This window comes from Fusarium oxysporum, chromosome 2 (assembly GCF_000149955.1).
Source record: "Fusarium oxysporum f. sp. lycopersici 4287 chromosome 2, whole genome shotgun sequence".
In the NCBI taxonomy this organism is placed as follows: Eukaryota; Fungi; Ascomycota; class Sordariomycetes; order Hypocreales; family Nectriaceae; genus Fusarium; species Fusarium oxysporum.
This window is the reverse complement of record NC_030987.1, coordinates 2,302,598-2,315,364: the sequence shown is the minus strand read 5'-3', so window position 1 is coordinate 2,315,364 and position 12,767 is coordinate 2,302,598. Positions and strand designations below refer to the sequence as shown.

Below are 12,767 nucleotides of genomic sequence, written 5' to 3'. Positions count from 1 at the left end.
AGTAAATCGACCGCACAGGCGATTATCTGGAGCAATAAGGTGATCAACCTTTAATAAAACGCACAACTGCGGCGCTATAGGCATCGATGCTCGGGTTTCGGTGCCTGACTAGTCAAGAGAAACACTTCATACGTCAACAGTGCGTATCGTCCTTGATCGATCTCCCAGTCGAAGATAATGAATGACGAAACCACGCTCTGAAAACGCCGCTTCCCTGGAGATGAGCAACGCTGCCAAGTGCTTCATCAAGCAATCAAACCCGTCATGAGGGAAATAAAGACCTCTGCAACAACAAAGATCGTCAAGACCATCACACCCTCCAGTTAAACTCGTGAATAGTGCCTCGGAATCAAGGTCTCATGAGCACCTCCGGATGCACATGCAAGCGCCCAACCGTGAGGCACCGTGTGATGTGAGACACAAGCCAAAAGGCCGGGCCTTCATCTTGGGTACTGTATCCTCACGGGGGCAGTTCTCAGGCCGGCTCCTGAGCCTCTCTGGTGGTCCTGATCCAGCCTGTTGGTTGAACTGTACTTGCAAGCCAAAACATTTCAGCTCCGATATTCGTAATATCATTAGCTGCGGCAGTGCCCCATAGCAGATCTGGGAGCCAAAAATATACCCTCGGTTTATTGTCGCTTCAACAACATCATTCGTCCGAGACAGACGCCACGAGCGAACGGTTTTTTTTTTGTCTTCTCGGATCAGTGATCATCAGTCGATTGGCTTTGTCCACTAGCTGTTCAATGTAACACCAAGCATCCCATGTATGCGCATACTAGCATTAATGCACTTCACTTCATAGCACATGCCAACTTTTTGGAGCCAATGCAAAGCTCACATCATCATGTCATGATGGGGAATCTGCTTTTTCCTCCACAGCAGTTTATGCACGACGGGCTTTATCCTGCACAAAGTCGCGTGCTTCCTCCTCCAGGGAGTGGAGCTGGCCGACTGTTGGCTTGTGCCGAGCCCATCGCCGAGAGACCCCTTTTTCTTACTTACTTCGCTTGTTTGAGCGTAGCCAACAATGACGGGACAAGATCGTCGTCATCCCTGAAAACCCATGTCAGGGCTCGGACTTGGCGCTGCCGTTAGGACTCCGTGTACATACGTAGTCGTAGTCTCGCACAATCTCAACGCTGTAATACACGTACCGCTGAGACTATTTCGGGTGGAAGCTTTGATGTCCAAGAGGCTTGAGTCCCTGACAAGTGGTCTAGCGGGCTTGATGTAGGTAATACAGAACTAGCGGCTGACAAGGAGCGAGATCCTCAGCGAGAAATGGACCTGCAATGCCTGCATTTGCAAGGAACGACTGGCTGCGGACCTGACAAAGATCTATAGCCTTGTTGTCAGTTCAGTCTCATTTAGAGATATTTGGAAGATGTTGTGTTGCTCCTTGACTCCTCCAAAGTCAGTTGCCATTGCTTTCAGCATGTGATTGCTTAATTATATCAGAACACAAGGCTTCACGTCAGCCAAGCTATCAAATCAACGGACTTATTCTAAACTCATTGTTAGACTCATTCAACCTTCTAAGCGCGAAATGATAGATTATTAGCCGCACAAGGTCTAAAAGCCCTGGCGGCGCGCTAACCTTTGATGTTGTCAACTTCATCTCACCGCTTGCGAAGCCTCGGGCCGGTCATTGACTTCATGATGGGACTTTGGTCACAAACCCCCCGTGCCTGCATCGAGCATGTCGTATGGTGCATACTGAAGATTGAAGAGGGGGCGTTGGAAGGGCTGCACTGCTGCAGATATGATGGATGACTGCGCAGACGGACGGTGCTTATTGTGCAGCAGAGTGACGTGAAACAGGCATTCTGCAATCTTAATTTTGAGTTGGCGGTTTCGAGATGATGATGATGGCCGCCCACGCTGCCACCTGCATATCACTCAGTGATACTGTGGCAGCTTTTACGCAGCAATTAAACTGGTTTGACGAGTCAGTTTCTGGGCTTGACACACGAGCTATCTTATCTGACCGCCCATTGCCATGATACTCTTGCGTAAGCCCCTTCTGAATCTGATAACGGAGGTGAACCTGATTCTCGTCGTCTTGGTAGTTTCGAGATGAGTTAACATTGCGGGGTTGTCGATCTGGTGTGGTGATCATCTCCATCAATGTTACCAACCAAAGCGTGGGGTGCGTCAACGGCGGATCACTTGGACGATTTGCGGACATAGCATATCCGTATTTCTCCTGCCTTTCTGAGCTGTCTAGTCTATGGGGGCACTCTACATGCGTGCCTGGTTTGTGTTCTCAAATAAGCTTGTAGACTCCTGTTCAACCAATACAGGAGATCGAGTTTTGGCTGGTCTGTCTACTAGCATATACTGTACCAGCATCAGCATGAATAAATTTCGGGCGTCTTTTCTCTCTCCTTCTTTTGCCGTGACCGAGTTAAATTGTTCGATAATGTTAATAAAGAAGCTCTAATATAACTAGTGCATGGTTCGCGGGGGTCTGGGCGAGAGGGGAGCAGCAGCTTTCCTCAAGCACAACGCTTACCGAATATAAGGATTTGATATCCGAGATGGGGGAAATGGCGAAGGCCTTGCTATGCCCCTGGGACAGCATCTGATGTTGATAAGCAGCAGTTCTAAGGTATGAAGATACGAGACCGGTAGAAGCTTTCCAGTCGAAGTATAGGTAGTCAGTGATGAATATTCCTTGTGCAGAGTATGGCACAATCTGCCAAGTGTATCTGATGCAGGGCAAATAGATAATCATGCATGCTTGTTCTCGTTGATGACGCTGGGTTTTCTGATTATACTGCTACAATTAAAGCGACCACTCCACACTTTCAGTATAAACAACTCAAGGACTGGTGTAAGCAATGAGTCAGAAACAATACTCTGATTCCTCTTGAACGAAGCAACATATTCACATCTAATGAAATTCAAGTCTTTGAAACCTGGAATAACTCCGCAGCCATAGTAAGGTCGATAAATGGCGGTTACTCATTCGAGCCTGTGTTGTTTCAGCAGTCGTGCCACAAACTCTGTCGCAACTTACCGCCTTCAACTATGGAAACTTAGCCACCTCTAGACATTCACGATATGGAACAGCTGAATGGATGACATGTTGCATTTCAATAACTCTAACTGTTCCCATTGATTTTTCTGGGTGAAAAATATGCAGCTCTGCACCCCAACCAACTACCGCAAGCCTCATTCCTCAGCTCAACGCCTCAAAACACCTTACCTAATCCTCCGTCAACCATTACCACCGCCATTTATCACTTCCATCAGCAAACCTCACGCGCACACGCACCAGAATGAGCAGCCACGATGGGTTTCCCCGGGCTGCTCACCTCCACGTCCACCTCCACCTCCACCGATAGAACCAGAACACCCTCTGTCCGGTCCAAGTCGAGCGACTCCAACCTTGTTCAGCCCGAGTACATCTACGACGAAGCCCAACTACCATGTCCGCCACCCGAGAGACCTGACCTGCGCGAACTCAACAACAGCCTCGAGGCTCTGGCCGCTGTGTTTCCCGATATCCAGATCGAAGTGTTTCGCGAGCTGTTGTCGAATTTCGACGGCGAGTCAAGGCTCGCTCTTGTGGCCGATGCACTGCTCAAGAATAGAGTGACGTGGGTCAAGGGTCGGTGGAGAGTTCCGGACAAAGAGACCGCTCAACCGGATGCGATACCTAAAACAGAGGTGTTCAAGAGCAAGGAGTACAAAAGAGCCGTACAAAATCTGGCATGGCATGAGTTTAAAGGCTTGTCGCGGTCTACCATAAACGCCGTTCTTGCCGAGTCCAACTATTCCTACCTCGAAGCCCGCCAGACCCTCGTCACTTTATCCTCCAAATCATGGCGTTTCACAATATCATCGCTGTTTTTCAGAAGGAAGCCTGTCGCTACGGGCGAGGCAGAGAATCACCCGCTGGTATCGTGGCGCTCAACCGGTCAGGGCTCCATTACTCCCACTATTCGAGCCACAGGCAGCGCGGAATTGGACCGCGAACTGTATGATACTTTGGTGGCGCCGTTGAAAGAAAAGGACAGAAGAGACAGAGAGGATAGAGACAGGGGGCTTGCAGTCATACTCAACAACGAGGAGGCCGAAAAGGCAGATGCAACGCACGAGTGTGTCTGCTGCTTCATATCAGCAGCCTTTGAGGAGTTTACCCACTGCAACCGCGAGGGCCATCTCGTCTGCTACCGATGTGTACAGCACTCCATTAAAGAAGCAGTCTTTGGGCAAGGTTGGCAAAGTAGCATCAGCCCCGAAACGGGAACGCTCAAGTGCCTCTCTTCAGACGGCGATGGATGTCCTGGACATATCCCGCCAGATCATATCCGCCGTGCCATGGAGGAACAAAAATGGGGGAGTCATACCATCTTCCAAATACATTCCTTTGACCTTGACGTTATGTCTAGCTCATTTCTGGCATCTAACCTCCCTCTAGTGCGGTGTCCCTTCTGTGACTATGCCGAGATAGACGACATATACACGCCAGCGCACGAATCTGCTCTTCGTATCAAGTCGGATAGCATCTACAACCTCTTTTTCCTCGTTCTCTGTATCGGCACCCTCCCGTTCGTCTTCCCGTTCGTCTTCCCGTTCGTCCTCATTTCCTCATTCATTTGTCTCCTTCTCAGCACACAGCAGTCCTTTGGCGACTACATATCAGTGGAGTGGTCCAAAGCCCTCAACCGTCACCGTCGTCGTCGTCGCGGTACCAAATTTACCTGCCAAAGCCCCAGCTGCGGCCGCATGTCGTGCCTCTCATGCCACAAGTCTTGGAAGGATATCCACGTATGCAACGAATCCTCCCTCGTCGCCCTACGCACACAGGTCGAGCAGGCCATGAGCATGGCTATAAAGCGCGTCTGTCCCCGCTGCAACACATCTTTCGTCAAGAATGCAGGTTGCAATAAACTCACGTGTCCCTGCGGCTACAAGATGTGCTATGTCTGTCGCGCTGACCTCACTGATGAAGGATATCGCCACTTTTGTGATCATTTTCGCCCAGAAGGTGATGCCACACCCTGCAAGGAGTGTGACAGGTGCAATCTCTGGGAATCTGAGGATACAGAACAGGTTTTGCAAGCCGCGCGCGAAGAGGCTGAGCGCAAGTGGAAAGACATGGAGAACCGAGAATTATCAGGCACTGAGCGTGCGTTCCTTGAAACGGGCGTTGCGGCGAATAGGATGGACGTAAGTGTTGAGCGTGTTCTCTTCAGCGGCCGAATTCCCGCTCTTTCCGAAGTGTTGGATCTGGTCGTAGAAACGCTTTTTGTTTAGGGATATGGTCATTTTTTCTCTTTCTCTTTTCGAGTAACGGCGTACAACAAGACGGTTCAATTAAGCCTCATTGTGAATTCAGGCGCAGGCTTAACGACCTCCACAAATATAAACATCAGGATGGGCACGGGGCGTCTTTTGGTTTAGAAATTTAAGAAATTGGTATTGAATTCGGCATATAAGATTGGGCAAAACAGGACATGATAAGAATCACATCACTCAACTACAATACAAACTTTATGATAGTACATGCATATCCCATTGCAGAAACTCCGTTGATCGTGCTGAATTTTGTTTAGAGCTTGCTCTTGCCGTCGGTTCTGAGCTCAGCAGCCGCTCCGGCGATGGCAGGCTTGCCAGTTTCCTTAACCTTGGTCTGGAAGATGATCTTGTTGCCTTCTCGCCACATCTCTGTGACAAGGGTCTGGCCAGGAATGACAACACCAGCAAAACGGACCTTGATGTTCTTGAAGGCGCCGAAGCGCTCGTAGACGGCCTTTCCAGCGATGCCGAAGGAGCAGAGACCGTGGAGAATAGGGGCCTTGAAGCCACCGACCTTGGCAAAGGCAGGGTCGATATGGAGAGGGCTACTCATGTTAGTTATGATTCAAGCTGTGGATGGTAGTAGAACTTACTTGTAGTCACCGCTCAAGCGGTATATGGCAGCCTGGTCATCGTGGGTAGGCGACTCAACGACAACATCAGGGGCACGAGCAGGGGGCTTGTTGGCAGCAGTGGAAGCACCGCGGTCAGCACCGCGCTTGGGACCGCCGAAACCACCGGCGCCACGGAGGAAGACGTTGGCCTCGTTGTAGAAGACGTCCTCGCCAGTGTTGGCGTCGACGGTAGTGGTGGAGGTTCGGGCGATAGAGGCATTACCCTTGTCGATGACCTCGAGGAGACGACCTCGGGTAACAAGGCGAGCATTGGTGGGGATGGGGAACTTGCGGATCTCGAGATATTGCTCACCGTGGAGAAGCATCATAGGAGAGAAGTTGGGCACAATGTTGTCAAACTCGAATGGCATTTCCGCGTTGAAAGGGGGGATGACACCAAAGGTGGGAAGGACCTGGAAGTCATCTGAGCCCTCGAAGACGTACTTGAGATCAGTGCGCTTGGCACCAACACCAAGGTTATAGAGGATGACATCGCGCTCCTCGTACTTATACTCAGTAGGCTTGCCCTCCTTCTTGAGAGTCTCCTCGATAACCTTGAGGTAGTTGGTCTCGCCAGATGACTCCTTAGGCTTAGAGCGGTTCTCCAAGTTGGCCATGATCTTGCCGATCGAGTCCTGTGACTTGGAGGGGTGGTCGGCACGGCCGTCAAAGGTGACGATGTCCTTCCAGTTCTTGAGGACCTCCTCAGGGGTGAGGGTGACATCAACGGGGAAGCCATGTCCACCGGTTCGTTGCCATCGAGTCTGACCGCACCAGCCGCTGCCAACCTCGTACAAACCACCAGTAGGGGTGGGGCACTTGTCGCTGCAGAGAGCGAGGACAAGGGGAGCAATGTAGTCAGGCTTGAAAGCCTGGACCATCTCCTCGGGCATGATGGTGGCAGTCATAGCAGTACCGGCATTGGGGGCGATAGTGTTAACGTAGATGCCGTACTTCTGACCTTCAAGAGCAAGAGCTCGAGAGAAACCAAGGATACCACATTTCTATAGCCGTTAGCAATTATCATCATGAGCGGCATATTGAGAACTTACAGCAGCAGCGTAGTTGGCCTGACCAAAGTTTCCATAGATACCACTGGTTGAAGTAGTGTTCAGGACACGTCCGTACTTCTGCTTGAGGAAGTAAGGCCAAGCAGCCTTGGTGACCTTATAGGTACCTCGGAGATGCACGTTCAGGACAGGGTCCCAGAGCTCGTCGTTCATGTTGGAGAAAGCCTTGTCGCGGAGGATGCCGGCATTGTTGATGACGATATCAATACGGCCAAATGCGTCAATGGCAGCCTTGACAACCTTCTCACCATCCTCAGCTGAGGCCTTGACACCAACGGCCTTGCCACCGAGCTTCTTGATCTCAGCAACCACAGGCTCGGGATCAGCAAGATCGTTGACCACAACTGAAGCACCGTGCTTGGCAAAGGCCAGAGCGTAGACACGACCAATACCAGCACCACCGCCAGTGACGAGAGCGACACGGCCAGTGAAGTCGAGCTTCTCGCCCTGCTCTGAAGGTCCCATCTTCATAGACTCCTCGAGCAATGTGAGGAAATCGTTGGGTCCCGTAGGGTACTGAGGGTTGGAGTAGTCAACAACCTTGTTCCAGTTCTTAATAATGGCACCTGGGGTATATGAGTCGTCAGCCTTGAGGAGGAGACCGCTGGATCGCTCCCATCGGAGCTTGGCCACGTGGCCGCCGCCAACCTCAAAGATACCACCAGTCTCCTCTGTGTTGTTCTTGTGGACCAAAACGGCAACGAGAGGCACAACCCATTCAGGCTTAAGGTTGGCGAGCACATCAGGAGGCATGATGGTCTCGGTCATTCGGCTAGCAGCTATTTTGGATTAGTGTATGAAGCTCATGAGGCGCGATTGTAACATACCAACAGGGGCAATGACATTGGCGAGGATGCCATACTTGATACCCTCCTTGGCGAGAGTCTCTGTGAAGCCGACCATGGCGAGCTTGGCTGCGGAATAGTTGGTCTGGCCGAAGTTGCCAAAGAGGCCAGCAGCCGAGGCGGTGTTGATAACACGGCCGTATTTTTGCTTGCGGAAATGAGGCCAAGCAGCACGGGCGCACTTGTATGAGCCCTTGATGTGTACCTTGTAGATCAGATCCCAATCCTCATCCTTCATGTTCTTGAAGCTAATATCGCGTAGGATACCAGCGTTGTTGATGAGGATATCGATTCGGCCGAAGGCGCTGATGGCGGTCTCGATGATGCGCTCGCCGTTCTCTACTGAATCGTAGTTGGCAACAGCCTTGCCGCCAGCGGCCTTGATCTCGTTGACGACAACATCGGCGGCCTGTCGCGATTGGGGTTAGCTTTATGCGCTTTGCGCCTGGGGAAGCTGTTTGCTCTTGCTGGTCAACGAACCTTTGATGAGTTGCCCTCACCCTTGGAAGTAACACCAAGATCGTTAACGACGACGCTGGCGCCACGGGAGCCGAAGAAAGTAGCATATGCCTTTCCGAGGCCACCGCCAGCACCGGTGACGACAACAACTTGGCCGTCATATCTCAACTGGTCCGCCATGGTGTGTGTGTGTGTGTGTGTGTGTGTGTGTGGTGTGTTATTCGAATATGTAAGGGGGTATAATATGACACGCTCAAGATGATGGAAAAAAGACAGAGGGTGAGAGGGTGAGGATGAGGTTGAGGATGAAGAATTGTAAAGCGAATTTAATCGGGGAGCGCAACGAGCAGCTCTTAACAAGCTTGGGCCGGCTTGCAACTCAAACCGTCTCGGGGATACCAAGGAACCTTGTGAAGGGGAAGCCTCGGCTTCTATGGGGTACCGAGGGGACTGGTTGCGGGGAATACGCTAGGCCGAGTCTGGCAAGGGACTGGCTTCACATGTAAAGCTGAGATACGGCAGATGAGGTCATGCGGAGGAAATACCCTATAGTAGTCAATGTCACATGCCTTTACTGAATCAGTGTAAGAGAATAGTATATTAATATCTGGGGTAGCACCTAAACGTCTTGTCAGATTGTATTGTCGAGTGACGTCTCGAGTCTTACATGTGGATTACTCGGGAGTAGTTAGATGTGATAATAGCAGTTTATTCACTTAGAGCGACACACAATGTCTGGTTTCTCTCCTTCTTCATTATTCAGAAATAGGAAGCTCACGAAGATTACTCAAATTTGAATTGAATCATAATTTGCCGTTAATTGTCTTGTTGCGCTTTCCCTTCAGTGGCATCCTCTTATAATTCTGTTGCCGACCTCCAATCCCGGCTCCGGCTACGGACATATCCCCACAAATTCCCTCTATTCCCTCCCCGCAAAATCAACCAAGCCCAGACCGGGCCACAAGCCTGATGCTGATTTGATCAAACCGAAAAGGTCAGTCATTGTGTTGTGTGTGCCTCTAGTGTCTCGTGTCTCCTCGGGCTTGAATTGCCCGACGAAAAAAAGAAAGCAATTGACTGACAGTGACACCCGACACTCAATCATCCTATGGCTGCGCTATCAATACCCATACCGTACTATCGTTCTCACTCCCATGCCCTGTACATGCGCAGTAGCTTATCCATATCTTGATTAAATCATGGCTCCCCACTTCATCGACGACAAAACTGAGATTTGCCTCCCCTTCATTCTCTCTCAGCTCAAACTCCACCGCGAAGAGTCTCCCGACCGCCCCTTCGTCATCGGCCTCAACGGTATTCAGGGCGCCGGCAAGTCTACCCTTGTCAAGGCACTGAGCAAGGCTCTTGAGAGCCAGCATGTGCCCACCCTTGTCTGTAGCATAGATGAGTTCTATCTCACTCGCCAGGATCAGGTTGCCCTCGCTGAAGCCCACCCTGACAATGCCCTTGTTCAGCATCGTGGGGAGCCTGGTGAGTAGTATCGCACTGTTTGATAAGTAGGCGAGTTCTAATAAGCACAGGAACTCACGACTTGCCTCTTCTCAAAGCCTTCTTTGAGGCATTACTAAGAGGAGAGCCTACGAAGCTGCCAAAATACGACAAGGCCATCAAAGGTGGTAAAGGTGACCGCCTCCCAGAGTCCGAATGGCTTCCTGTGAATCAGCCAGGCCAGGAAAAGATCCAGGCTATCATTCTCGAGGGATGGTGTGTAGGCTTCCGCCCTCTGACCCGTGAGGATGTTGAGGCGAGACTTAACATGCCCAACCGAACTCTCAAACAACACAAACTCGAGGATCTTCTATTCGTGAATGAGAAGCTCTCCGAGTATGACTCCGTCACAGATTCCTTCGACGCCTTCATTCAAATCGACGCAGAAGATCTTGGCTACGTCTACGGTTGGCGATTAGAGCAAGAAGATCACTTACGTGAGGAAAGGGGTGACCCAGAAGCGGGGATGACCTCCGTGGAAGTGGTCAAATTCGTTGACGGTTACTATCCTGCTTATGAGCTCTATACTGATAGGATGAGAAAAGGAGTTCTCGCCAACCGACCGGGCCGACAATTGAGGATGGTGGTAGGCCGCGACAGAAAAGTAAAACATGTCCGACGAGTATAAAAAGGGGGCACACGGCAACTCATCTCACCTCCACTCACAACCGAACAAACCAAACACAACAAACCTTCACGACAGACTAATGAACCATTCACGGCCCTGAACCGTTTTCAGCGAAATTATATATTACTTCATCAAAGATGTGACCATCGTAGCGAATCTATAAACAACTCCCTTGTAAGTGAGCTCATTTCTGCTCTAGGTGCCTCGCAAACCTCACAGATATCTCACGCTCTGATATCGAGTAAATCAGACTCAACTCCAGCATAATGCAATCATATCGGTCGTAAACTCATTTCCCGAAAAATGAAAAACCAACGACTCTGTCCATACGCCACGCATAATCTAGGCAGTTTTATCCTCCACCACTCGCTGGCCGTCCTGCTTCATCTTAGAGAGCTTTCGGTCAATGGCCTGTGTCTTGAGACGGACAGCTTCTTCACGATTGGCTGCTTCTTGCTCGAACTCCTGAATGATTTTGCGCTTCTGTCTTCTCGAATCCAGCAGCTTTTGCATGAGTGCGCTGAACTCATGGACAAACCATTCTCCCGAGGTTTCCCAATTTTCCATCGACATATTGGAAAACAGGTCATGCTGTTCCTTTTCACCCAGCTGACGAAAATGCTCAAGTTTGTCTTCCAAATTGTCAGCATTGACTCCAGTGCCCTTTTGCCCATCTTTAGAAGGGTCAAAGTCGAAAGGCTGCTGTCGAAGGGAGGCAAATGTCATAGAGTTAAGAGCCACATCGTCGTACTCAGGGCTTGGACGACGTCGCTTTCTGTCGAGGCGACTAGTGTTTGACATGATGTTTGTCGTAGCTGGCATTGAGCTCTCCAAGAGAGTTCTTTGAACTACGGGCTTGGCAGGCTTGGGCCTGGGCGTTGTATGTTCTTCTTCCTGAGATGCAGACTCAGCATCTTCATCATCCAAATGGTGGACAGTCGGCTGCCGAGAGCTCTCATTTTTGTAGTGCGTTTGCCATTGCGTTTGCCGTTGCGTTTCAGGGCGCCTGGGTGATATATTCCTTGCTTGGTTCGTGTCGTAGGCCTCTGATCGGCCGGAATGTGACTTTCGAATCCTCACTTCACGCATGGGGATTTTGGAGTCCTGTCGTGCCGGGGAGTCCGGTCGAGTTCGACCATGTCCGAGGTGGCCATTGAGCTTTCCATGCCTCACATTTACATCATCCTGGAAACCATCGCCCATATGATCAGCATTGTGTTGCTGTGACCTACTGACCACGTTCATACGAAGATCATCACCAACAGTGAACAAGTCACTTGTCGGCGGAGGTCGATGAAATCGATTGCGGTCAGGGAGGCGGTGTGACGGAATGGTCTTCTTAAGATCGCGAGTCAACTCCGGCCCAAGCTTAACGGGATCGGATGGCTCGTTGTGTGGAGTCGTAAGACCAGACTCCATGAAATTTTCGTCAAGTTGCGAACCAGAGAAGATGTCGACCCGGCGATCACTTGAGTCTGCTTTAATCCGGCCATCTGGAGAAGATATTGTCGAGCGCACTGGTGAATGATGCGGTGGTGGTTGACTGAAAGAATAGTTTTGTTTTGGGGGCGCGGTGTTTCTACCACCGAGCCCCATGATCTCCCGAGGATAGCTAGTAGGACGAGGTATAGGAGCTGTGGGAACATTTTGTGGTGGTTCTGACTTCGTGGGCTTAACATCCACCCCAGATTGAGCTTCGTTCGTTCGCGGGCCACCATTGGCGAAAGCCAGAAGCCGACCGCCTTTGTCCTTCAGACTGGGGGGCATCGTGATGTTGCTTCGTTCGAATAGAAGATATCCCGAAAGGCCTGGAGCGTTGTCGGCGCGCGCCAGTAACTGAAAGTCTTCAAGGTTTCGTGTGGTTATAGACTTGTGTACGTCGAATTTATTGACGCTGGCGATGGACTGTGCCCTTTGATTAAAACAAGTGAATTGAATGCGGATGAAAGCAAATCTGAAGTTCTTGCACCATGCTGGAATCCCCAATAACTAAAAGGGTATCGTTCGTTGCAGGTTGTGAGTTGTGAGTTGTGAGTTGTACGAACCTGAGTGTTGTGTTAAAGATAAGGAAAGCATATCAAATTGGGAGTCGCGGTTTCAGTTCATACACGCCCAAAGAAACGACAGGCAGGGGCGCGCCCAGAGAAAGCGCAAAGCGCCTAGACAGTCGCGACGTCAGGTGACGTTGGCGGGGAAGCTTGCAGTGGAGATCAACTTCCTGGTCACCTTATCCTTGCATCTAAGATCCCATAACTTCACTTACATGAATGAGCCTCACCTTGATGCTCAACGACCTCGCGCTAACCACATATCAAGACAATCGATTCTC

General features: G+C 50.6%; 4 protein-coding genes across 6 annotated transcripts; 2 read left to right on the top strand and 2 right to left on the bottom strand.

The window, feature by feature from the left end:
* Positions 1-2,891: 2,891 nt before the first annotated feature.
* Positions 2,892-5,541, top strand: FOXG_06348 (uncharacterized protein). Of its 2 annotated transcripts, XM_018384976.1 has the most exons (2): positions 3,000-4,562; positions 4,626-5,520. In XM_018384976.1, exons 1-2 carry the CDS (start codon positions 3,301-3,303, stop codon positions 5,269-5,271), a joined length of 1,908 nt encoding a protein of 635 aa, XP_018242153.1. In that variant the 5' UTR covers positions 3,000-3,300; the 3' UTR covers positions 5,272-5,520. The 2 variants fall into 2 exon arrangements, with proteins under 2 accessions (XP_018242152.1, XP_018242153.1); XM_018384975.1 differs by having other exon boundaries at positions 2,892-5,541.
* FOXG_06347 (peroxisomal hydratase-dehydrogenase-epimerase) lies at positions 3,006-8,702 on the bottom strand. Its single transcript, XM_018384974.1, has 5 exons — positions 8,323-8,702; positions 7,825-8,251; positions 6,980-7,776; positions 5,907-6,931; positions 3,006-5,858 (listed from the first exon to the last, which is right to left on the bottom strand). The coding sequence occupies exons 1-5, from the start codon at positions 8,479-8,481 to the stop codon at positions 5,567-5,569; spliced, it is 2,700 nt and encodes an 899-aa protein (XP_018242151.1). The 5' UTR covers positions 8,482-8,702; the 3' UTR covers positions 3,006-5,566.
* A 569-nt stretch (positions 8,703-9,271) lies between these two features.
* Positions 9,272-12,737, top strand: FOXG_06346 (uncharacterized protein). 2 transcript variants are annotated; one of them, XM_018384973.1, is made up of 3 exons: positions 9,272-9,792; positions 9,843-10,612; positions 10,689-12,737. In XM_018384973.1, exons 1-2 carry the CDS (start codon positions 9,501-9,503, stop codon positions 10,436-10,438), a joined length of 888 nt encoding a protein of 295 aa, XP_018242149.1. In that variant the 5' UTR covers positions 9,272-9,500; the 3' UTR covers positions 10,439-10,612; positions 10,689-12,737. The 2 variants fall into 2 exon arrangements, with proteins under 2 accessions (XP_018242149.1, XP_018242148.1); XM_018384972.1 differs by having other exon boundaries at positions 9,843-12,737.
* On the bottom strand, positions 10,545-12,543 carry FOXG_06345 (uncharacterized protein). The gene is made up of 2 exons (XM_018384971.1): positions 12,484-12,543; positions 10,545-12,343 (listed from the first exon to the last, which is right to left on the bottom strand). Exon 2 carries the CDS (start codon positions 12,203-12,205, stop codon positions 10,781-10,783), a length of 1,425 nt encoding a protein of 474 aa, XP_018242150.1. The 5' UTR covers positions 12,206-12,343; positions 12,484-12,543; the 3' UTR covers positions 10,545-10,780.
* Positions 12,738-12,767: the final 30 nt, after the last annotated feature.

Excerpts from the sequence above, each read along its gene's own strand:
- FOXG_06348 (XM_018384975.1), top strand. The coding sequence starts at position 3,301 with ATGGGTTTCCCCGGGCTGCTCACCTCCACGTCCACCTCCACCTCCACC.
- FOXG_06347 (XM_018384974.1), bottom strand. The coding sequence starts at position 8,481 with ATGGCGGACCAGTTGAGATATGACGGCCAAGTTGTTGTCGTCACCGGT. Across the intron at positions 8,252-8,322 it reads GTGAGGGCAACTCATCAAAG|GCCGCCGATGTTGTCGTCAA; the intron begins GTTCGTTGACCA and ends CAATCGCGACAG. Across the intron at positions 7,777-7,824 it reads CAATGTCATTGCCCCTGTTG|CTGCTAGCCGAATGACCGAG; the intron begins GTATGTTACAAT and ends AATCCAAAATAG.
- FOXG_06346 (XM_018384973.1), top strand. The coding sequence starts at position 9,501 with ATGGCTCCCCACTTCATCGACGACAAAACTGAGATTTGCCTCCCCTTC. Across the intron at positions 9,793-9,842 it reads TCAGCATCGTGGGGAGCCTG|GAACTCACGACTTGCCTCTT; the intron begins GTGAGTAGTATC and ends TAATAAGCACAG.
- FOXG_06345 (XM_018384971.1), bottom strand. The coding sequence starts at position 12,205 with ATGCCCCCCAGTCTGAAGGACAAAGGCGGTCGGCTTCTGGCTTTCGCC.